Consider the following 26,030-nt stretch of genomic DNA (forward strand, 5'->3'; position numbering starts at 1 on the left):
TATGCTACGGTCATTATGGGAGTATGCTGCTGTGAAATGTTGAAGGGTTATATGAGTAGTATATACGTTAGGAATATGCTGATCACCCTCTGTGATGATATGAGGTTGATGCTGTCCAAATTATGCTGCTGGAGAATATAATAAAGGGAGAAAATTCTGGTTATATGCTGAAATAGCATGATTCGGTAGTACGACTATGCACACGCATGCTGATCACCCTTGTGACAATGTGGGGGTATGCTGTCCCAAGCATGCTGTTGGAGAGGTGCGGAAATAGCATGATCCGGTAGTATGAAGAATCAAATGATGGTTTCGGTGCACAGATATGATGTGGGACTTTGGTTGGCCCGCTCGGTAACACTGATTAAGCGTTATTAAGTATAAGAAGCATGAAGAAAAACAGATTTATCGAGAGAGTAATGAGACAGTGTGATTCTTAAGGACGCCAAGACAGTAAACTGGACGAAGTAATGATGAAGGGAAAAGTAATTAGCGTTTTAACGAGATATCTTTTTAAAGGTTTATACATCTCGTGGATAGAAGATGGCAAGTGGGTCGACAGATTCTAAAAGGAGGTCTTGAAGTAAGGGGGAAAAAACCGTCATCAGTAAATCTGTTTGAGAATAGTGGGGAAAAAAAATCATCCTAGATAGGGTTTTTTTTTTTTTTTCGTACTATTCGCTATTTCCCGCGATAGCGAGGTAGCGTTAAGAACAGAGGACTGGGCCTTTGAGGGAATATCCTCACCTGGACCTCTTCTCTGTTCCTTCTTTTGAAAAAAAAAAAAAAAAAAAAAAAAAAAAAAAAACCGAGAGGGGAGGATTTCCAGCCCCCCCGCTCCCTTCCCTTTTAGTCGCCTTCTACGACACGCAGGGAATACGTGGGAAGTATTCTTTCTCCCCTATCCCCAGATAGGGTAAAAGCTTTTATGTCCTCAACAACAATTGGGAAAATATCTACCTCCATAAAATAGGATGCTTAGAAGTTACATTTGGGAGACGATTTACAGCAGAAAATTTACTTTTAATGGGAAAACACTCGAGTGGACAAAGACTAGTTGCATCTATAATAGGGGAAACCACACGTCGAAAAATTCAGATATAGGATGAATCAATTACAAGAAAAAATACTTCATCTGGGAATATATATATATATATATATATATATATATATATATATATATATATATATATATATATATATATATATATATGATGGAAGTGGTATTTTATTAATAGCATTGGATTCCCCTCATAGCTACCCGACGACCCCAACATAGAAATAAAAAACTCACCCCTTGCCTCACATTTCAGCAAGCCATTCCCAGGGATTCCCTAACCACACAACCCCACTCTTAACAAACACCATATTATCTAAACATTTTCATACTCCAACAACTCACTAAGTACTCAAGAAATGTCCATTTCAAGCTAACTTTATGCCTCACTTTATCACACGGACACACATGAAATTACACTCCCCAGACATGTACGTGCTATACTTTCTTGTCTGCAGTCTAAACGTTACGCATTTCAATAATATCAAAGACCGATTCAACATACCGTGAGACTCCTGATGCTAAAGATGTAATTTCCATACTGAAGATATAGAACACCTATTCCTGTAATGTCCTGCATTCACCACGCAGAGACAGAAGCATAACACCACACATGTTGATATGTGGTCTTTCCTGACAGAACATGGTATACTTGTGTGTATGTGTGTGTAAGTGTGTGTGTGTGTATGTGTGTGTGTGTTGTGTATGTGTGTGTGTGTGTGTGTGTGTGTGTGTGTGTGTGTGTAAAAAGCGAGATATTCCTACAAATATTAGTTACTTAACAGAAATTTAAAAAAATGGAATTAGATAAGATAACTTATTAAAGATAATACTTAGTAAGGCATGACAGCACACACCGCTACGAACTTATCTTAAAACAAAATCAAAGACGCATTACAACAGGAACAAAGACAATTCCTTACGTACCATAAACAAGGACAATATAAAGAAGAGATCATCATGACCGTGAATAAGAGATTATAAGATGAAAACACACAATGTATAAAGATGTCAATACACCAACAAACCATTGAAAAATTTCGAGCATACACACAGAGTATAACCAGATGACGGAATGGACCTAAAACAAACGAAATGTCACAGAAGTGGGTAGAAGAAAAAAAGAAAATGTAGGAAAACAACTGAAAAAAAAATATCAACACATGAGTCATGAGAGAATGACGTAATTCATGCATGAAAGACGGTTGCCATGGTTATCAAACCTGGTATCGGAAACTTTCTTTTGTGTGCGGGTATATAAATCATATAAATCATGCATCTTTATGGCCGGTAAATTATCCGAGCGTCAAGTTTAATGCAAGGTTGTAAAATAGACAGCTAAATCATTTCTTAGATACTTGTGTCACTCCACTCCTTGCACCATTTCCCGGTCGTGGTAATAAAGATAGAATCTACAGAGGTAGCGGGAAATTAACAGTGGAAAAAAATGAATAAATATGGGAAATGTTAGTTAGTTGGGGGAACATAAAAATCAAAAGCCGGGGGGGACCTGTAATCTCTCTCTCTCTTTCTCACACACACACACACTCTTCGGTAGCTGTCAAGTTGCAATCCTCTGGTGCCGGTAGCAGTCATTTCTTTGTGCCTGGCGCATACATATGGGACTCCTGGTTTTCAGTTCAAACACACACAATCTCTCCATCTCATGCATAGCATTATGACGAACACGTAACTCACGCGACTCGTTCTTCGTAACTCATATATATATATATATATATATATATATATATATATATATATATATATATATATATATATATATATATATATATATTGCAGCGGTGAGCGCTGCGCGTTCGCCCTGCCTTTGAGCAAAATATGGTCGCGAGGCACTCGTAAGTTAGGACACACACTCCGTCTGTCTGTCTGCTGCCTCTCTCTCTCTCTCTCTCTCTCTCTCTCTCTCTCTCTCTCTCTCTCTCTCTCTCTCCATGCTAGCTCTACCTCACGGGAAAGTATCTTATCGTAGGCAACAGTAATCAGGAAAGTACCCCTCCGTCTCCTTTGTCACCTTACCTCCGCTTCCCCTGCTTAATCCCTGTCTAAAGTGACCCCCTGCCCCCAACTCGACCTTCCCTTCATACCTTGTCCCAATTACCGTCTCCTTTTTCCCCTTCCATCAGCTGACCCTGTCGTCTGTCTCATCATCAAACACGTCTGCTACGTTCCCCTTTACGTGTTCCACAAAAGTCTCTATATCTCTCCATTTCACTTTGAGTTATTCATCTTCTTAACTCAAACCTCCTCATTATTCAGTATTCCCTCTCATCTCCTCATGCACGTCCACAGATCTCTCTCTTTCCTCATACCAACCCGTCACAATCCTCACAACGTCATTCTTCTAATCCTTCGTATCCAGCCTACTGCTTCAACTACCTTGTCTCTACCACAGTTAAGCTCATGGTCTCAGGATGTCAACCACTGCTGTCCTCCGGCAGATACCCTCCTCGTCACAGACCATCAGGTGCCTCGGATTATAACTTCGTTATAGACCATCAGGTCCTCCGTCGTCTGTCCATTCCCCTTGTGTGGTAGTGTTCTCCCGCTGATCATCTCGTCATGGACCAGCATATCTCTTGTTATCTATAGTTTCCATGTCCTCCGTCATTCTCTCTCATATCCATATTCACGTCCTCGAAGCTCTTTTCGTTTGCACAACTCGATTATATCAACCAATGACGCTCGACAGATTGCTTCTCCTCCTCCTCCTCCTCCTCCTCCTCCTCACATCATCCTTCTACGCCATCGCTCCCAACCTCCTTCTCTCCACCTCCTTTCTCCATGTCAGATATTTATATTTTCAACACCCAGTCAACTGCTTCACACTCGTCAGCTCCTCTTCACACCATCCATCTATCCTCTTCAATTTTCCCTCCCCATCCATCCAACCCTCCTCCTACCCATCCTTCTCTACTCCGCAGAAAAGGGGAAAAAAGACAAAATGGGAAGGGAGGAAATCTTCTCTCCGAAGGACCGTGCACCGGCAGTATCAAATCCCATCAACACCTCACTTCGAACCCGATTCGCCCGTCCGCTCCCGAGCTCCTCGCAAGTCCAAGGGACCACTACGACCTTCGGCGCGGCGGACAACAGCCTCGTCACGATAAGAGTAACGGCGGCTTCGAGAGCCTCCCAGGACATTCGGATTCCACTTTAGATGGATTAGTTCCCTAGCTTATTGTCTTGCTCTGCCAGGATCCGGATTCGGATTTAAAGGGTGTTACAACGCCCTACGTATAATGGAGGTTTGGGGTCAGATTATTGGGTGTGTTGAGGAAAGGGGATTTAGAGAAAGAGAAATTCTCTATTTTGTCTGTGTGTGTATGTGTGTGTGTTTATAGAGCATATACAGACATCGATACAAAGGGGGAGAGAGAGAGAGAGAGAGAGAGAGAGAGAGAGAGAGAGAGAGAGAGAGAGAGAGAGAGAGAGAGAGAGAGAGAGAGAGAGACTCACACGCTACTCGTTGCACGCAACATAACACAGTGATCCAGCAAGTCACTCAGCCCAGGTAATGGTAAACGTCACATCGTAAATCTAACATTTATGCAAATAGTTCAAATGTAACCAAGGAAAATATGGCGTACTTCATATCATTTTCTACTTTATTAGTAACGGAAAAAGCGATTTATGAGAGTGTAAATCATCCTTTTGATTACACACCTCTCGTGCATTTTAATGTTTTCCTCCTCTTTATTCTAATCATGGCTTGCTTAAAAAAAAGGAGCAAAAAAGAAAGAGAAAGGAAGTTCTTACGAAATACATAAAGCACTTTGAAATCGAATTATATTAATCATATCAATTATATGGAACCGAATTATATTAATTATTCTCGTACGTACGATGGCTGATGGCGATTCGAAAGAAGACAAATGGTCGAGTATAGGCAAAGGAACTATTCTTTCGTGAATTCGTTATATCAACGATGTCGAATCGATAAGATAATTATTACGGCACAGAAGGAGCCCAGAACGAAGATCTGAGACACCCATGTTAGTATCCACTTAAAGTTGTCAGTACAGTTAGTCAGCAGAGCAGCATTATCACTTCTAAAGTAGCCCAGATATGATCCAACTTAAACTGCGGTTAAAAGTATCTGAAATGAGATCGTTGTCACGCGGTAAAGGAGTGAAGGGAAGGGATCGAGTGAGGAGTGAAATAAGAGAGGATCTGAGAAGCCATAATAAAGGAAATTGTGTAGATTTCGTTTCACCAGATGTTATCATGTGGAGTTTTTGTGACACCTTTTATGTTGTCGAAGCTATGGCACCATGCATGGTGTCGAAGCTATGGCAACATGCATGGTGTCGAAGCTATGGGAGCTATGGTACCATGCGTGGTGTCGAAGCTATGGCACCATACGTGATGCTGGGGCCATAACCGTGAGTGATGTGGGGAATGAAGATGGACACACACACACACACACACACACACACACGCACACATTTCGTAATTACTCTGCACAAGATAATAAGTCTTGCCAAAAGAGAGGACAGATGAAAATGCCGTCTTCACTTCTGTCCCTCTGTCGCGACACAGACATGCAGCAGGTCTTCTGTCTACGACGTAAGATCCAAGCCGCTCGTTTCGAGGGCGAGTGATCTGTCGCAATGCCTCACGCGGGTACCGAACGAGCGCGGGCCAACGTTGGGTCGAAACATTTGCACCACGCTGATCCGAACACCCCATGGGAGGGCGGTAGTGGTGGCACGGTGGGACAAACACGTTTGGCTAATCAATAATACTCTCTTAATTACTTTACTGGTTGATTACCTCGTAGGTGATTAGTGGGGAGAGATCCGGAGAAGAATTATGGAACTGCGTCGGGGAGAGACTGAGCGAGATTTAGAGAGGGTTCGGATCCCGCTGATGCGCACGTGTTCTGGGTCTTGATGGCTGGAAAGACTAACGACGAAAATCGGCCGCGATGATTGAAAGGGTGAGGTGGGAGGGAGGCGGGTGGGTGGGTGCTGGGAGCAGGGAATAGTCGCCCTGGCAGGGAGAAGGGAGGGCAAGGCGGGGTTAGGGGGGGTTTGGATACTAGTTTATTGAGGGGGAGGAAAGATGGTGCGAGGGTCGATGGGCAAGGCAAGGGTGTGGTTGAACAAGGGAGATGCTGGCTGACACGTGATTTTACTGACAGGGTCTCATTAAGGTGATTCTGATTAGTGACTGAGAGAATCATCTCAAACGGGGGGGACAACAACCATTAGTCAAACTGGGTTGAAGACTTGACGACAGGATCAAACATCGAATGGAACCACGGATGTCGACCATCAATTACTTGACTGAGGGTAAGAATTAAGAGCTTCTTTTTGTTTTATCAGTCTTAGAACAAAGGATTAGACGACTTACAGAGAGCTGAGCTGGGCGAATAAAGAGACGGGACACGCCGTCGACATGTCGACGGCGTGGATCAAAAACCAGACGAGACTTCGACGGGACGGTTCGAAAGCAGACTCGAGCAGTGTCGAATGTATCAAGAACCCTGGTCTGGAGCGGCAAACGGGCAGATCAAACACGGTCACCAGTTAAAAGAGATTGTAATGTGTTACAAATAACAAGCATAACTTAGGGAAGCAGCCGCTAGCGGACTGGCAATGGGGAGAGTGTCTGGCATAACAACAAGCGCCACCCGGGGTCACTCAGGTATACCAAAGTCTGGCGAACAGAAACCGCAACGAAGTTCCAAGAATGATAATGAGCGGTCGGTCGAGATGCAGAAGAATACATTAACTGTCGTCTGGGGGATCTGATGATGAACGCCCTCCTCCGCCTCCACCTCCTCCTCCTCCTCCTCCTCGTCCTAATCCTCCTCTTCCTCCTCCGGTGTTGGGGGAACAACGATACGTCCGAGAGGAATCACGAAAGGCGTTACGGCTTTAGGAGCCACGAGTTAACGGATGGGAAACAGGTGTGTGATGGAGTGTCTTGTGGTGGGGGTCCAGCCCGACTCAAGAGGTCTGCAAAGCCGGAGTGAGCGGTTTGTACTCAATACCTAGCGGCAGGGGTAGGAGGAGGAGGGTGTTGGGTATTTTTTTTTTCTTTTTTTTTTTTGCCGTGGAACTCCAGCTCGTGTCTGGGTAGAGAGATGGGAGGTATCCAGGACTGGTTTCAGTGTGGAAGCTGGGGTGATCAGAGCTTGTGTACTGTCACATTTACTGCCTGGCCCGCCCACACACAAACAGGTGGCTACCTCCTGTAGGGGGAGGACGTAGGGAAGCGTCGTGGCTCGCCGGAGGTGCGTTTTGAGCGGTCTTAAGAGCTAGAACGAGTGCAAACCGGTGGTAGAATAAGGATAGCCTAAAGTAATGATTTGAAGGACTGCGAAAACTGGTGCTCTCCTTCATCGAACCGGTATCAGCGAAGAGATATCTCTTTCTCTCTCTCTCTCTCTCTATCTCTCTCTCGCTCTCGGTGGCAATAGTGAAGGAAAAAGATAAGGAAAAAAAATATATTTGGCTTCACCTGTGTTGTGAGTGTGTGGTTTGAACGACCAGGAAATGGAACAGGGGCAGCATAACTTGGGCAATTGGTTAGCACGCTTTGCGAGGGCGAGGGAGCTGAAGCAGAAATCAATGGCAGAAGATTCGATACAAGATATTAGTCTGGAAGAAGATGAGGATGATCCACAGAGCCAAAGAAGTGAGTATCGATTCACGAGATTTTAGTACGAAAATAAATGCTTAAGGGAGCGTATTCTACATACATTGCCTGTAGACTTGTAGCCAATAGTACCGTAAGGACAAGCAATGTACATTATCTACGTGTAGGTCAGTAATCTGCAGTGAGACGTAAGCCATTGATTATAAACTTTTGCTTTCGAGTTAGAGAAGTGAAGAGATGGGGCGAGATAGAAGAATGGAAATGAAAGGAAAAGGATAAAAAAGGAGGCAAACAAGTATAATGGGGAAAATTAGAGGCAGGGAAATTGTCCTGGAAGAGAATAAGTGAAATAAACACTTAATGTGTGTGGAAAAAATAGTACGAAAAATAGGGATAATGTTTAAGTAACTGAGAATTTGGAGAAGATCAATGTCTTTATTCATGGATAAAGGGCTTTCAAAGATAAGGTTGGATACAACAGGGAGAAAAAGAATCCAAATTTTTGTTAAATAGTTTGAAGAAAATTCTATATCATCCTCAAAAGCAGACGATGCATAAAGAAATTGTAGAAGCAGTGTGTGTGTGTGTGTGTGTGTGTGTGTGTGTGTGTGTGTGTGTGTGTGTGTCCAAAATTTCCCACTCCAAAGGAGTCCATCATTTCCTGCTAATTATTGTAGCGCAGCCTTGAAGCTACAGGAACCCTATATATATATATATATATATATATATATATAACCCCGAGGACCCCTTTCCCTGGAGTTCCTGTAGCCTCAAATCTGCGCTGCAGTCAGTAGCAGGGAAAGGATGGACTCCTTGTGAGTGAGTGGTTCTCCTACAATGTTATTACTCCAATGATACAACTTCCCCAAAAGGTGACTATACACCTGCTGTGTAACTACAAGCAGGTAGAGACTGTAACGCTTACATCTATGTACCTATTCATATTCATCTACTATCTATTTGTCTGTGTAATGACCTCTAAACGATTTGTAATTACCTGTTCGCACTGTACGGAGAGGGAGTATGTATGTATGCATATATGTATATATGAATATGTATACACATGTAGGTATAAATGTATGTATGCCAGTATGCATGGATCTATTTATGTATGCATACTGGGTATGTATGTATGTATGTATGTATGTATGGATTTTTTGTATATATATATATATATATATATATATATATATATATATATATATATATATATATATATGCATATGTCTGTCTAGCCATCTATCTGTCTATCTATCTACATATACTCCCATACATCTGACATAACAGATCTAGCTCTCCATTTAGTTCGTCAACAAGACAACACGAATGAATTGACCCAGTCTTCTTCACTGTATCACAGGAATTATTCATAACCACGTCTAGCGTCAGCAGATTTAGAGAACCCGTTCTGAGATCTACCAAAATTATATGCTTTAGAAAATCTATAATTCATCTAACGTGAAATATAGACCCGGCAGTTTACTAAAAGACCCGTCTATTACTGGCAATCGCGCCTCTCGTGTGTGTTTATCTTTTAAAACTGTAGATGAGGCTAATTTATAGGCTTTTTCTGACTATGTTAAGTGTGCATATTACATCTGTTTTGAATATTTAGAATATCATAGTCTTTCATGGCGTTATCATGTGATATCTATCTCAGAGATAACTAAGTGTGGGAGGACCTACGTAAGGCAGATAATTGAAGACTTAATGGTCTTTGACAGGGCTATCTACTGGAGGACAGAACATGAGAACACGTGGGAAAGAAAGATAATAGAACATCTATGCTGATGTTATCTTACAAAGGACAGTACATGGAAATACATGGGAAAGAAAGATTACAGACCATCGAGAAGTTTATGATAGGGTTATCTTACAAAGGACAGTACAAGGAAGTACATGGGAAAGAAAGATAAAAGAACATCCAGAGGTCTATGCTGGGTTATCTTATATAGTACATGGGAGTACATGGGAAAGAAAGATAACAGAAAACCTAATGGTTATCTGGATTATCTGCTGGAGAACAATGATAGTACCCTGGAATTTCTATGTAGTTGGAGACAGGATAGTCAAGAAGTCGCCACGTTCTTTAAAAACCTTATTCAGCTACTGAAATTGAAAGGGAGTGGGGGAGGGGTCGTTTATCCTTGCCTCGCATACCTGTTGGTACTTGAGATAATGACACTATTTGTGTAAGATAAGGGATAGATAGTAACTGAGACTAATGATGATGGTTAATTATCTAGATGGAGTGGATGGTATCATTAAATTGGGAGGAGGGGGGTGGAAGAAGAAGAGAAGCTAATAACGAGAATGCTTAATCACCAGGATGGAGGACACGCCACCGTTTCATGTGGATGGAAAGACAGCTGAGGAGGCGTTTGATTACCGAGATGGAGTAAAAAGCATCGTTACATAGGGGTGGGGGGGGGGGATGAGGGAGAGGTTTCTGGGTAATATGGGGAGGAAAGGGGGCAAATTCGATCATAAGAAGGGGCATATTGCGTCTACTGGACAAGGATAGGAAGCCTAAAAAGAAAGGGGACTTATGACGTCTCTAAGACGCAATACTACGTCAGTAAGATGCGCACACTACGTCATCGAGATGGGAGACGCTCCATCACTTAACCGTAATCACAACGCCATCGAGATGGGGCAACTTACGTCACTCAGACGCAACCCTACGTCACCGAGGAGGGATCGCTACGTCATCGATATGGATAGCAATGCGTCACTGGAATAGGTACCTCTCCCCGCACCCACACCCCCACCCCCGCAGAAAACCACCACTCTTACGTCATCAAGATGGAACAAGGGAGTATTCCTATGAGAGAGAGAGAGAGAGAGAGAGAGAGAGAGAGAGAGAGAGAGAGAGAGAGAGAGAGGAAGGGGGCGAGACGAGATTCCCCTGGATGCTGTTACCGTCGCACCGAGATGATGATGTGAATATATTGATATTAATACACATCCTTTCACACCAATAATGATAACCTATTAAGCAGATCAGCAAGCGTCCACATCTGCGACACACAGACAGCTGTGAGGTTACGAAAAAAAAAAAAAAACTCCACCCCGGAAATGAATTTAATGAGGCACGAAACGATGATTATTCGACTCGAAACAGCATCTATGAAATTAAAAAGAAAAAAATTACATTGGACATCGTTCATATACTTTTTTTTCTATCATATTCTTTTCTTTGGCTTTGGCTTATCGACTGCAGACCAGACGTTCCCATAAAACGTCAGTGAAAAAAGTTGTCCATCTGTTACTGCCTCAAGCCAGAGCATAAAACCCGTCTGGGGGGTGGACGAGCAAGACAAGGTCTTCCTCTTTAACCCGATAACAATCTGAAGCGCAAGTGGCGACCAAAATAACATCTTACAAGTTACACACACACACACACACACACACACACACACACACACACACGAACACGCGTCAAACTTCGTAAGAGAAGTAGAAATGAGAACGCGAAGACAGCGAGATCTTTTCAGTACCTAGAGCGCATGCGAGGGGAATCTACCGAAGCAGAGTGATGGGAACAATTCGTCTCAGTACTCAATGGGTCTTGGAAGTGATCGCTTTAGAGGAAATGTAAGAAAAGAGTTACTTCAATACCCAGTGGGATTTAGAAGTAGTCTATTATGGCAGAATAGATAAAACTCACTTCAATACCAAGTGGGATTTAGAAGTAGTTTATTATGGCAGAATAGACAGATATCACTTCAGTATCCAATGGGCCTTAAAGTATCTTACCAAGATAGGATATAGATAGTAACACACTTCAGCACCCAGTGGAATCTATAAGCAATCTATTAAAGAAAAGTACAGAGAGGAACTCCCATCAGTACCCAGTGGGCTTTGGAAGTAATTTACTAAAACAGGATGCTGAGAGGAACTCATTTCAATACCCAGTGGGCTTCAAAAGTAACCTATCAAGGCAGGATGTAGATAGCAGAACACCTCACTTCCCTGTAGGCATCAAGTGTTATTTATCAAAGTACAGCAAGCAACTTACTTCAGTATCCAGTGGGCTCTAAAAGTAATATCTAAACCTAAGGAACTCACCTTAGTGGACTTAACAAGCAATATATCAAAGTAAACCAATAAGAACAACTCCAATATCCAGTGAACTGTAGAAATAATCTATAAAAGACAGAGTATAGAAATCAACTCACCTCAGTAATAAATAAGTATTCGATGCGATCAATCGAGTCAATATATATGAAAAAAAAGCCCACCTCAATAGAAGGTGGGCGTGAGAGAAACGATCCATTAGGACGGAAGAGAGAACTTACTTTTTCTCCAGTTGCTGGCGATGTCCCTCTTGTGCAGGAAGCGGGAGCCGTGGTCCCCCGGGATCGGGTACTGTGGAGGAGGAGCCATCCTCCTCAACACAGCCCATTTTTTTCTCTTCGTTTTCTTCTTCATATCATTTCAATCAAGGACGCAATCACTTAACACTTGATTATACACTAATTTCCTTTATATTTCCATTACGATGCCGTTTTTCCGTTTGTCTCCCCCTCCTCCTTACTCCACCTCAGTTTCTTTTTTCAGCCACACACTAAGCTCTTATTTTCATTTACTGAGAAGACACGGCAAGAATTGACAATTGCTACGCGAGCTTTTCAAGAAATTGAGGTAGTAACGCATCGGCTGCGACAAGGCCCTTGAGCACGGCGGTACGACCCTTGAGTGCGATGGCACGAACGTAGAATACAATGGCACGACCTTCAGGAAGGTTGGTATGGTTTTTAACCCAAGGGTCGTACCGTCGTGCCCAATGATCGTGCCGTCGCGCCCAAAGACCTTACTGTCGTGCACAATGACCACACCAACGTAACCAATGACTGTACCGACGTGCCCAAAGCACTTACCGTCGGGTACAAGTACCGTAACATCATAAACAAGGGCCGTGCCGACGTGCATAAGGACCGTCATACCGTCGTGCGTAAGGATCGTACCGTCGTGCGCAAAAACCGTATCGTCGTGCCCAAGGATCTTACCGTCGCGCTCAAGAAACGTAACGTCGTGCATAAGGAACGTACCGACGTACCCTAGTATCGTACTTTCGTGCACAACGAACGTACTGTCGTGCACAAGGACCGTACCGACGTGTGCAGGGACCGTACCGACGTGCACAAGTACCGTAACGACGTGCATGAGGACCGTACCGACGTGCACAAGTACCGTACCGACGTGCACAAGGGACCGTGCCGACGTTCGCAGAGACCGTACGTACTGACTTGCGCAATTATCATACCAACGCGCAGGGAAAATCACACCATGGCGGAGGAGCCTCCCCTCCACCGTCCTACCACACCATGGTGGAGGAGCCTCCCCTCCAACCATCCTACCACACCATGGTGGAGGTGCCTCCCCTCCAACCATCCTACCACACCATGGTGGAAGAGCCTCCCTTCCAACCATCCTACCACACCATGGTGGAGGAGCCTCCCTTCCAACCATCCTACCACACCATGGTGGAGGTGCCTCCCCTCCAACCATCCTGCCACACCATGGTGGAGGAGCCTCCCTTCCAACCATCCTACCACACCATGGTGGAGGAGCCTCCCTTCCAACCATCCTACCACACCATGGTGGATGTGCCTCCCCTCCAACCATCCTACCACACCATGGTGGAGGAGCCTCCCTTCCAACCATCCTACCACACCATGGTGGATGTGCCTCCCCTCCAACCATCCTACCACACCATGGTGGAGGAGCCTCCCCTCCAAACGTCGCATCACACCATGGCGGAGGTGCCTCCCCTCCACCGTCTTATACAAAATGAACCACACCTTCCCTCAACTCAGCAATCGGTCGACGCACCGTCGTCAAAACCACTTAAGAACAATTCGCCGGCGAGGAAGAAGAGGAAGAGGAGGAGGAGGAGGAGGAGGAGGAGGAGGAGGAGGAACCAGAAGAGCAACAGGCATCAACGCATGCAGAGGTATATTACTCACGACACCACTAACCCCACACACACACACACAATTGGTTCCTTTATCTCTCACTTATCAAAGCCGATGGCTCGTCAGGTCCGCTCACTTTCACAGATAACACGGTACTGATCTCATCAACCCCCGGTGGTCCCTACTACTCCCTACCCAAACGACGCCTTTCACAGTGACCAGGAGCCGAAGCATTTGGGGCTGTAACAAGCAATCAACAATTCCATAACCGTCGGCTGCCTCAACCCAAAACAAACGCCTTGTTAGCCGGTAATTTTTTGAAGGATGTACGTTTAAATGAGTCTAATTATAAGTATCTACACACATGTATACACACATACACACCTAATGTATACATACATATACACCTGGGTTAGTCCGAGAGCACGTGTGCGTACATGTGGGCATACACACGTACGAGTAAACACAATGTAAACATAAGGAGGGTGAGGAACGAGCGAACGCTAGTTTAACTGCTAGTTTGAGCCTCACCTCCCGTAGCACACATGTAATCACACACACACACACAGACACACACAAACAACAAACGCACACACACACACACACACACACACGGACAGAGGCGCGCGCGCACACACACACACGCACACACAAACACACACACACACACACACACACACACACAAACAACAAACGCACACACACACACACACACATACACACGAATAAACAAGCAAAACACACACACACACACACGCACGAATAAACGAGCAAAACACACACACACACACACACACACACACACACACACACACACACACACACACACACACACACGAATAAACAAGCAAAACACACACACACACACACAAACAAACAAACAAACGCGCGCACACACACACACACACACACACACACACACACACGGACCTTCGTGGTGTGGTGGGTGGCGGTTTCACCGCTCGGACACACGTGGGTGCGAATCCTGGACGTGCTAATCGGTCTGCACCTAACGCAGGTGTTCATTCTTCTGCTGGTGCTGGTCAGTGAATAGTTAGCTGGCTTGGGCTGGTATGTGTGTGTGTGTGTGTGTGTGTGTGTGTGCGTGTGTGTGTGTGTGTGTGTGTGTGTGTGTGTGTGTAAAGACATGATGCATGCGTACAAGGTTAGGAGAAAGGAGGGGCAACATGAGTGTAAATCTTTCTCGCAAAATTTAAATAATAATCACACATATATGGGATCAGGGACCTCTCTCCCCCTTATCGTAGAAGTATGTGGTTACACACACACACACACACACACACACACACACACACACACACATACACACACACGCATAGATACATATATAAATGCAATGGCGCATATACATGCACACGAGCGTAACGAGCTCGGCGCACAATACAAATAGGTAATGATAATTGAGCAATCTACACCACAACATCTGTATGGATGTACATCCCCAGTGATAAATCATCGCAGAAATTCTCATCGCTTCAGCTGATATCTATTTATATTTTTCGCATTGTTTTTTTTTCAAAGCTCCCAAATTTCTACATCTACTTTTGAAAATTTAGAGTGTAATTTGTCTTAAATATTGATTACGAACGACGTATGAGCACTTCATATAAAGCAACGTCTTTAGTATATTGCTTAAACCAGTATTTCTCTCAGGTAAACGTATTCATTAGACTTCTCTTTAGTAATCTATTATTCCATTCTTTGGGAGGTATACGCGTCTATGACTTCTCAGAAGGTAATGGTGAGTATGATGGTTATATTTGTAGATGTAATTCTAACATTCATGTCTCTATAAACGTATGGTGTGTTTCAGGGAGGTGAAAGTGTAATTAGTAGTTTAATTTTGCTGTTTCTTTTCCCTAATGTCAGTGTATTCCCATGGTAAAATGGACCGTCATTATTTTCATGCCTAACAAGGTTTGTACTTGAGTAAGTATATATGATATTTAGCAGGTGTATGTCGATTATATTACGATTACATTACGATTATATTATGGATTACATTTGGAGACTCATTTGTGTTTTCAAAGTCATATATCTAATTTCAATTTGCTTAAGTTAGATGTAATGGATTATAATGTATATGCTAGAATATATATATATATATATATATATATATATATATATATATATATATATATATATATATATATATATATATATATATATATATATATTCAGGATGTCTATAGCATGCTCATGACATCTTAGTCACTGAATACATATTATCATTAACATTATTATCCATAATTTTTCTATTTGTTTATTATGTTGATTCTGTATATCCTGTGTATTTGTGTAAGTATAATGTATGTCATAATACGCATCAACTTTATATGATGTGTGCCATGCATGTAGATTATCACTCATGTAAATATAATTGATTATATTGTAATATCTCAAACTAGGATTAGTATCTAAGAGACATCAATCTATCTTTTTATACATTTTAGATAATTTTTCTAACCTTAATATAAGTTAGGGTTATAGCTATAATCTTTCATGAGTTTTATGCTAGCTATTAACCAATTAACGTCAGGTTTTTGATATTGCATATCCTGAACATTTCATGTATTCCTTCATTTCTGAAATATAAATTCTATCTGTATTGATTCAGTTTGCTTATAATGAATGAAAGTTTGATATCATTTCGTTTCTATCCTTTAGACTGCATTCATTTTCTTTCGTTCCTTCCTGAATTTCTTTGTTAATCCTGTAGGTCCCGTTCAATCTCATACAGTTGGCGATACTACTCCAGAGTTCTCCTAGAGCAGGATTAGATCCTAGATAGTTGCCGAACACTGTGAGTGACGCATTCTTTTAGGATATTCCCTCAGAGTAGTATTTATGTGTCAACCAAAGGCTTGCACTAACACATCATTACACGTCCATGGGTGGCAGGCAAATGCAACTGTTTGCAAAGGATTTCGGGCGTTTTACTGGTTTTAACGGAAATGTTTGTAAAAGACGGTGTTTGTAAAAGAGCTTCGTGCGTTTGTGGTTTTATTAAGATTTTCCTCTCCCCTAAAACTCTTAGATTATTATATCTTGTATCATTCTTTCCATACATCTTCCATTCTTCAGCCTTTCTTTATGAATTGATTTAAGGCCTGGCCTTTATGTGGGTTTTTAACTCTTTCTTATGCTTTGTCTAAGGCCTGGCCTTGATAAGAACTTCTTAGCCCTTTCTCATATCCCATCTAAGGCCTGGACTTGAGAAGAGCTTCTCAGCTCTTTCTTCCGTTCCATCTAAGGCTTAACCTCCATGTGCCCTTCGGTCCATGACCGTAGCCTTAGCCATGTAAAGAACTGGAAGCACCACACGTCTAACGGGGCAGACGGCGCGACTGTAACATTTGGCCACATACGAGCAAAACCAAACAGATGGAATTCGGAAGTCGGCTGTTGTTAATGTAAATCAGCTCATAAATGCCAGTCAGACGGTTTGTGAAGAGGATATAAAATACTTTACGAGTGAAAGGATGAGAACTTGTTCTCCGGGCACCTGGAGAAGCCAATTGTCTCTTGCAGCTGGACGTGGGAGTTGTTGGGGTGGATGGGATTGGGTTGGTTATGGGAGACGAGGCGCCGAGGAAGCTAGGAAGAATGAAAATGATTCGCTACGGCCAAGGAACGAGGTGATATCGGCTGATAGCGGTGGCGACATGGAAACGAGGCACGTGTATCGTAGTCTACGCTAACAGTTGTTCTGTCAGTCGTTAGAAAAAGGGTTGTTTAAGCGGGTGATGATGCTTTGGGGTCATTTAATCGTTTGTAATTATCTATATCCGGTGAGGTCCGGTGCTGAGTTCCTCCCATTTCCGTTTTCGTATATTGGGCTATATACTTATCTGAGGACCTTCATCTCTCTGTCTCTCTCTCTTCCTTTTTGTCTCTCATACTCGCGTAACAACTCCGTTTTTCTTTTGAGAACGATCATCTCTCTGTCTCTCGCTTCCTTTCTGTCTCTCATATTCACGTAACAACTCCGTTTTTATTTTTTTTTTGTGAGATTTCGTCATACCATGTACCTCCCAGACACTTTGATTTCCAATACATCCATCCTCTTCCTTTCAGGGTATAAGACTCATACCCATCTTTGCCCATACGGTTGTAAATAGGAACACTGTCTTCTACGCTCACTTTATTACTAATCTACCTGTCTACCCCATGAGAGGCTTATATTCTACAGTAGACCTACCTGTCCATCGCAAAATATACAGCCTCACCCCCTACAGTATTGCATTTTTTGATACCTCGTCATTCAACTCTATAGCACGGATCGTCCCGGCAAGTTCATTATTTCGTCTTGGATAAAAAATGTTTCCCAAATTCGAATGAAAATATTTACTCGTGTTAATCAATACCTTAAACGTTACGCTGAAGCAGCTCAGCCGAAATGCTTCCATGTGGAGGAAAGATATGACCGTAACAAAACCATGTGTTAATACACTTCTTCGAGTTCGAACTCATCTAGCTCTCCATCGAAGTACCTGCTGGGGAAAGTGGCCAAGCCTGAGGGAACAGTATCTGTCGTTGACCTACATCTGAGTGTCTTATACTATGGGTCAGTGGTGGCTTTCGCGTACAGGGGGAAAAGGGGCAACGGTAGGAGACCCGCTCGTCAACTGCAGGTGGATAGAGTAAGATGGGAGTGGTCAAAACCAGTCGATGAAGAGGATAAAGTCCTTGAGACTTAGCGAGACTCCAGAAGACGAGGTGGAAGAGGAGGATGAGACAAGAGAGATAGTCCTCCAATCCACGAGGCTAGTGAGACGCTAGTTCTTGAGTCGAGTGATACTACGGAACCTCTGTGGAGTGTGGGTGAATAGATGAGCGGAAGTCCGCACAGAACGAGAATAATGAGTTTCCAGTCCATGAGACGAGTGAGACTCCTTCGGGCCATGAGACTACGCGCCTGCGTCGGCGTGGGAGCTTTCAAAGAAGGAGAATGAGTCTCCAGTCCCCGAGATTAGCGGGTCTTCTAAGTCTTTAAGGCTATATACTTCGCCACTACCCAGGCTGGCCATTTATAAATGTCACCTCCCTCTCCCTCTTCCATCGTCTCACTTACAGCCGGGCCTGGAGCCAGTGCCGGGCCGTCCAGTTATGCATACCAGGACCCCTTCCTCCCCCTCGTCCCACTTAGGGCCGAAGCCGGGGGCAGTCCCCGAGCAGGCCAGTATGCATGCCAACCCTCTTCCACCGCTTCTCTTATGGGCTGGGGCCAGAGCCAGTCCTCAGGGACTGGCCAGTTATGCATGTCAGCCCTTCCTCTCCCCTTGTTCTGGCAGGGGATGGAGGTTATCCCACCGTCGGCCGGTGGTGTATGCCGCCAGCCCTTATCCATTGGAACTATTATGGACACCAGCCATCCCTACAGTATCAGACCTAGTTCCTCATCGTTCCTGCGGTTCGTATCGCCAAGATAGGACGACTGTTCACGTAATGGCTAATACAATGACTATATAACAAGGATCATCCCCTTCTGTTCTAATACATCTTATGTCTAGCGAGGATCCTTCCTCAAAGGCTCAGTCATTTGTTCTTAATACCATCTTGTCTATGGCGTGGTATGTCTGATTGATAGTTCGATGGTCAAATAGGATATCCAACAGTAAATTTACTTTGCCCTTAACACATTCTCAAGGCCGTTAAGAAAGAATTATGTCATTTATGTCTCGTTAGTGACCTTGTTTGAACAATGACTGTTGAACTTTTAGGGAAGCAATGCTTGCATGTTTAGAAGTATGTTGTGCGCTGTTGGCGGGATGTGGGCTTATAATTACATAATCATGTGTGTGTATAAGTGTGTGTTTTTTTCACCTAAAAGACGAATGAATTTTTTTTTCCTCCATGCTCTTGTTTTCGTTTGTTCATCCCTGCCCAGTGATCTTCTATTATAACTTTTCTGGCGTAATTTCTTGTTCTTCACATTTTTTCCTAACGTTCTGTAAATTGTGTTTCTTCTCTACTGTTGTATCTTAGATTCCATATCTCTTCAAATTCCAATATTTGTATTTTCATACACTTAGTCTCTATATTATCATCTTCTATAGCCTCATTCCTCTCCTCTTACCTACTTACCTGTGAATTTTCTTCCGATTTCTACCTTGCATTTTGATATCCCTTTTGCATCGCTTTCATTACCTTCCCTCGCTCTCTTTTTCCTTTTTTATTCCATGGCTTATTTTCTTCTTGCATTTCTGAACTTCCTGTCGTTCCTTCGTGTCCTCTTCTACCTCTTTCTCTACCTCCTCTTCTTCATCCTCCTCCTCTTTTCTTTACGTCCTCTTCTACCTCTTTTTTTTTTTTTACCTCCTCTTCTTCCTCCTCCTCTTCTTTCTTTTCCTAGTAATCTTTCTCAATTTTTTTTTGGTAAAGACGTTCCTTCCTCCATCCTCTTCTCTCCCACCGTCCTGTAAAACACCGTCTCACCAACATAGATGAGTAATCCCGCTCTGCTCGAGTCGCAGGACTCACTCATCTGTAGGCCAAGGGCCCTGATCCACCTTGTCCGTGCTCTTGAACACCTGGCTTTTTCATTCTTCAGCCACCAAGCCAACTCCTTCCTGCTGTGGTTATCTGAAATGACGAGGTTCTTCGTGTTGTCCGAGTTAAACACTTTTAGTCTTTTCATTCATTCAAGCTGTGTTTCTGTTTTGCTTATCTTAATGACGCTAGTTTTACGAGTTTGATTTGAATTTATTCTTTCTTTAATGTTACTTACATGTCCTCCCCCACAAACCTCTTTTTTTTCATTGGGGGTGTGTGTACATGCAATGTCAGATTTTTACCTCCTAATGACTCGATTTTATCTTGACGTATTATGCTCACTCTTGCAACACTGACCTGTAATATTAGCAGCGTCCTTTGTTTATTTGATAACTCTTTACAATTTGCTTCCCTTCTCTTAATCTTGAGGCTTTTCATTTCATCCATACTCTTGTATCTAATGCAAGCTTATTCTCTTCGGTCTCTGTCTACATCTGTGATTCTTTGGTCTTAACACCAGTTTGTTTGCCCGTCTGTCTGTCTGTCTGTTTCTCGTTGCGGTGAGATCTAAGACTGTGCCATGCCATTTTAGTATTTTCTTCTCTCTCTCTCTCTCTCTCTCTCTCTCTCTCTCTCTCTCTCTCTCTCTCTCTCTCTCTCTCTCTCTCTGAGATCTTTAGCAGCGAGTGACCACCACCACCACCACCACGTGTGACAAGAAAAAAAAAAAGAAAAAGAAATTATTCGTCAAAAATCTCTGTCGAGGAAGGATTATCCTCACCTTTTCGTCGCCTTCAGCTCCAATGTATTGCAACTCAGATCTTTCCATACACTCATCACCTTGAGTTATACTCTCGTACACTAAATTGCCTCAAGCTAAAATACTTAAGACACTTTCATGAGGTAGGATACATGAGATCCTGGCAATGAAAATGCCCTTTATAGCTCCCTAAGAACTTCTCACAGTCTGAAAAACCCTTGAGCTTTATAATCTCTAACTGTACCTTAGAATCCGACGAAGTTGAAAAACATTTTTTACTAATTCATTTCGTTCCAGGTTAAGAAGCGTATAACCTTTCTTTTCTTCCTTTTTTTTTCTTTATTTACGTTATGATTGGTACAGTAGATCCCTTTTTGATTTGTTCCCTCCCCCTGGAAGCACTTAGACTGTCTCCCTGCATGGATCATTACCTCCATTAACTGTCTGAAATAATGATGTGTACCTCCTACGAAAACCCCAATTCATTAGTGTCACCCTAACCCACCTTACCACGTACCCAGAATCACTGCCCCTCCCTCAACTGTGAGAGATTATTCAATCCATTAACTTTGGACCTACTATATGTCTTCACATGGTAGTCAGTCCCTTTCTTTCAATGAAATCTTTTCGCAAAGTATTGCTGTCTATTTCATACACTATAGTATGGCATAGGAGTGGGATTAGATTCCTCTGTCATGATATTACTTTACTAATATTTAGTCACCGTTACTCCAACACATCCTTCTTCATACAACTACTTTAGTATTCCAAACTCTGATTCAATCTATGACCTGTAATGAACAAAAGAGATTGGTGTTCGAATTACCCACTGCACATTGCTAGCTGCTTCATCGAATTCTCTCTGTGGCAGTTGCTCTCCTTCGCTTTGTTTATCCTATTCCTGAATACCTCCCTTGTACATACGCCTGCTCGAAGTCCTTGCCCTCAGACACATAGACTAATAAACATTCTCTTCCATCAAAAGTTATTTCTAACCACAACTGTTGTTGTTTGCTAGTATCCAAAACTTCTGTGATCATCACTCGCCACTTCAATCACCTCGTTGTTCGCAAGTACCAATCGGCACCATTTCCCATCTTTACTACCTTTTGTTTCATTACGGATCATCATTAACACTGCCTCTCCTCTTCCTCTTCTCTTCCACTGCTATTGTTTTTCTCCCAAACAGTAGTGTGATAATTACCTGCCACTGAATATCATCAGCCTCCTTATCTCCTCTGAAGGAACATTCCTTTCCACCTCGACAATTCTTATACCTGTTACTGCTTCCTCTCTCTCTCTCTCTCTCTCTCTCTCTCTCTCTCTCTCTCTCTCTTCTCTCTCTCTCTTCTCTCTCTCTCTCTCTCTCTCTCTCTCTCTCTCTCTCTCTCTCTCGGTGGTCTACTTCTTTCCCACTGTTTGTCTTGCCGCCACAAACAGCCAATCCACCCATTCCACCTACCTCCACTGCCAACCCACTATAAACATCCACGGACTTAAAATTCATGCTTGCTTCCCCCACATTGACACTACCAGCACTCCTTTTATATCTACCACACTCCTTCCACCTACAACCCCTTCTATAATGCCACCACCGCAGTCTCTCTCATCGTTACCACCACTCATTCCACTACCACCGGCTCTTGCTAACACATCCAACACCCAACCCCGTCCCTCTTCCACTCAGTACCACTGCATTCACCACAGCACCGATTATCACCACACCAATCCTATCATCATCACCATCTCTATCTCCTCCTCCTCTATTGCTGCCATTAGAACTAGTTTTCTTCCCTATCAGAACCCTATTATTACACTGACTCACTCCCTATCATCACTACCATCAAGCTCCACCACCAGCCCACTATCTGTCACCATCATATCCACTCCCTCAGCATCCCTCCCTCCCTCCTCTTACCCACGTACTACTTCCTCCCCACCTGCTGCCCAAACCACCACCCCCTAAACACCATAGAACTCCTCACCTTTCTTCTCCCTCCATCTGCCTCCACTTCCTCCCATCACATCCTCCACGTCAGTAGACCCTCTACCCTCCCTCCTACCACCACTACCACCATCAGCAGCAGCGGCACCACCTTTCGCCGTGGCCCAGCCCAAGCCTCGCCAAAAAAAAAAAAAAAAAAGCTCTTGAGCGCACCCTTCGAACCCCACCGTCTCATACCACCCATGTCTTGCAGGTCCCAATGGTTGTCCCCGTCGGCGAGGGAGGCAGACATACACGCGTTTTCAGACGCTCGAGCTGGAAAAGGAGTTTCACTTCAACCATTACCTAACACGGCGACGAAGGATAGAGATCGCCCATGCCCTATGCTTAACAGAAAGACAGGTGAACTTTGGTGAAAGCTATTAATATTACTACTTCTACTACTATTACTACTACTACTACTACTACTACTACTACTACTACTACTACTACTTCTACTATTGTTGTTCCTGAGTAGTTACGGTGGAGTTTTGGTGCTTCATGAGCCTCTAGTAGTTCGAGGTGTGGTGGTTGGTTGGGATTAAGCCTCGAAATGTCTTCTTTCCATTGTCTGTGGGTTATAGGATATTTATAATATGTTTTCATTCTCTTTCAGGTGTATATGCAAATGCACGTAAAAGCATAAACTGATACATATGAATGTACAAACGCATATAAGCACGTGTCTGCATTCGGACTTATACACATTCACACACATTCACATTTGTCCATACACACATTTGAACACACACACACACACACACACACACACACACACACACACACACACACACCCATATGTATGGTTTCTGGTGTGTAAATATATTTCGTTATATGTACATGTATATTTCGCACCACTGGAAAGTATTACTGGTACTGTGATAACCGTGTATGAAACAAACTTATATTGATCTGAGCGTAGCTTTAGAGCTTAATGATGTGGTCATACCAATGGTATTTTAGACCATATCTCAGTTGAGCTTGCCTGCCATCACACTCTTTAAACGTGACCCCTGAGCCCAGTCCCATACCATCCTTTCCAGATGTACTCAGTCCTATCCTAATCTCACCAGATTAACTGATCACCATCTCAACCTCTCCACATGAGCTTAGCAGCATCCAAGCTTCTCCAGAGGAGCTCAGTGTCATTCCATCCTCACGAGATCAGCTCCTAACCTTCCCAGATGAGATCAGTACCATTCCATCCTCTCCACGTAAGCTTTATACCATCCAAGCCTCTCTTCATAAGCTTAATACCATCCAAGCCTCTTCACATGACCCCCATACCATCTTAAACTCTTTATCATCCACATGAGCTCAGTACGACTCCACAATTCCTTAAGTGGGCTTGATACCACCACCTCCATACCACCTTAAAACCTCCTCAAACTGAGCTCACTACCACCTCAGGTGTGCTCACTACCACTGCAGTCCTCACCATTCACCTCTGACACCTATTTGTTAGAGAAATCAGTCACGGATTTCAAACCCCAAGTGAAGAGTTCCACAGGCCAATTAAACTGACCTATTGCGACGTGAAGGTACTGAGAAGCAAGGTATTTGATCTCACTGTGGATAGATCCTCTTCTGGTTCGTATACAGTGTCCTGAACCTCTAAGGCAAGGAGTCGATTAGTCCGATTAGTGCAGTGTGTAGCTCTAAAGCAAATATGAGTACTGTCTTTCTGTGCACGATATGGCCTCGGGGGCAAGTTAGTGTGGGATTAGGAGTTTTATTTGTTAACTGTCAAAGGAATAACAATTGAGTCGGATATCTCCAGCGCAAAGACAAACAGGCCATAAGAATTTACAAATAAATGCTCATACATACACTCATGAGTGTAAAACTCTCTCTCTTTACAGTACATTTAAGTAATAACAAATGGCTGGTTACAGACACACACACACACACACACACACACACACACACACACACATACACACACACACACACACACACACACACACACACACACACACACACACACACACATATAAACACACACTAGTAATCACACATTAAGGAATGGGACCTCGCTAGTTGCAATCTCTCTACCCAAACTGTACAACTAGATAAGATTACACACACACATACGCTCAATCCACCTCAACACTACCTCGAAATCTATTTTCCTGGAAAGCCGAAGTTAACTCGTCAGTGAGGAAGCCAACATCTTCAAGACTTCCACTCGAACTTGGCTATGCCATTCCTCCTTCCCTCCCTCCCTCCCTCCTCTCTCTCTCCCTCTCCCAGCGATGTTGGCCGATTCTCACATCCATTGTAATGCAGACTGAGATGCGGACGATGGAGTTGGGTGATAAAAGAAACGAATGGCTATCATATGTGATATATAAGGATGTTCCATAAACGGTTGGCAGGGTGGGGCAGCCATACGTTTCGAGTGTGACATGTGTACAGGTCGGAGGGAGAATATGTTTCGGAGGGAGAGAGAGAGAGAGAGAGAGAGAGAGAGAGAGAGAGAGAGAGAGAGAGAGAGAGAGAGAGAGAGAGAGAGAGAGAGAGAGCATGTACGGATTTGGGAGTGTATGCACGGATGAGAAGAGAATGTTCGGATTAGAGAGAGGAATTCGAGGTTATGGAAAGAATGAACGGGTTTGAGAGAGTGTGAGAGTGTATGTGTACGCAGATAAGTATGAACGATTTAGATAAAGTATGAGTTAAAGAAAGTATAAATCGGCTAGAATATGATGTAATTTAAGAGTTTACAACTTAAGAGTGTATATGGTTAGAGAGAGTAACTACGTGTTAAAGAGAGAGAGAGAATATGTGTACATATTAAAGAGAGTGGGAAAGCTAATGCAGTTTTTTCACAGCCATGGAATGCAGTGAAGATATCTTGATGTATCTGTGGAACTGTATTGTAGATTACTAGAACGATAGACGGGATAGAGAGATTTTGCTGACCCTGTCGAAATACCACATCCATGAAGTAAGGGGGAGGGGTCCACTTAGGGGAGAGAGAGAGAGAGAGAGAGAGAGAGAGAGAGAGAGAGAGAGAGAGAGAGAGAGAGAGAGAGAGAGAGAGAGTAGGAGAGATCCGGCGCATTCTCCTCTTCGACAGAATCACACAGAACTTCGTATATACACGTAAACGGCAAAGGGATGCTTCGAAGTATGCGTCCATCTGTCTCGTAGATTAGTAGA

At 43.3% G+C, this 26,030-nt stretch overlaps 1 protein-coding gene across 1 annotated transcript in view; it reads left to right on the forward strand.

Annotated features, from left to right (window-relative positions):
* Nucleotides 1-26,030, forward strand: part of LOC139756569 (uncharacterized) — a 198,280-nt gene that overhangs the window by 117,382 nt on the left and 54,868 nt on the right. Inside the window, exon 3 of the mRNA XM_071676172.1 lies at nucleotides 23,080-23,228. Coding sequence (XP_071532273.1) covers nucleotides 23,080-23,228 — 149 coding nt within the window. The remainder of the gene's footprint in view (nucleotides 1-23,079; nucleotides 23,229-26,030) is intronic.

Source organism: Panulirus ornatus, chromosome 22 (assembly GCF_036320965.1).
Source record: "Panulirus ornatus isolate Po-2019 chromosome 22, ASM3632096v1, whole genome shotgun sequence".
In the NCBI taxonomy this organism is placed as follows: Eukaryota; Metazoa; Arthropoda; class Malacostraca; order Decapoda; family Palinuridae; genus Panulirus; species Panulirus ornatus.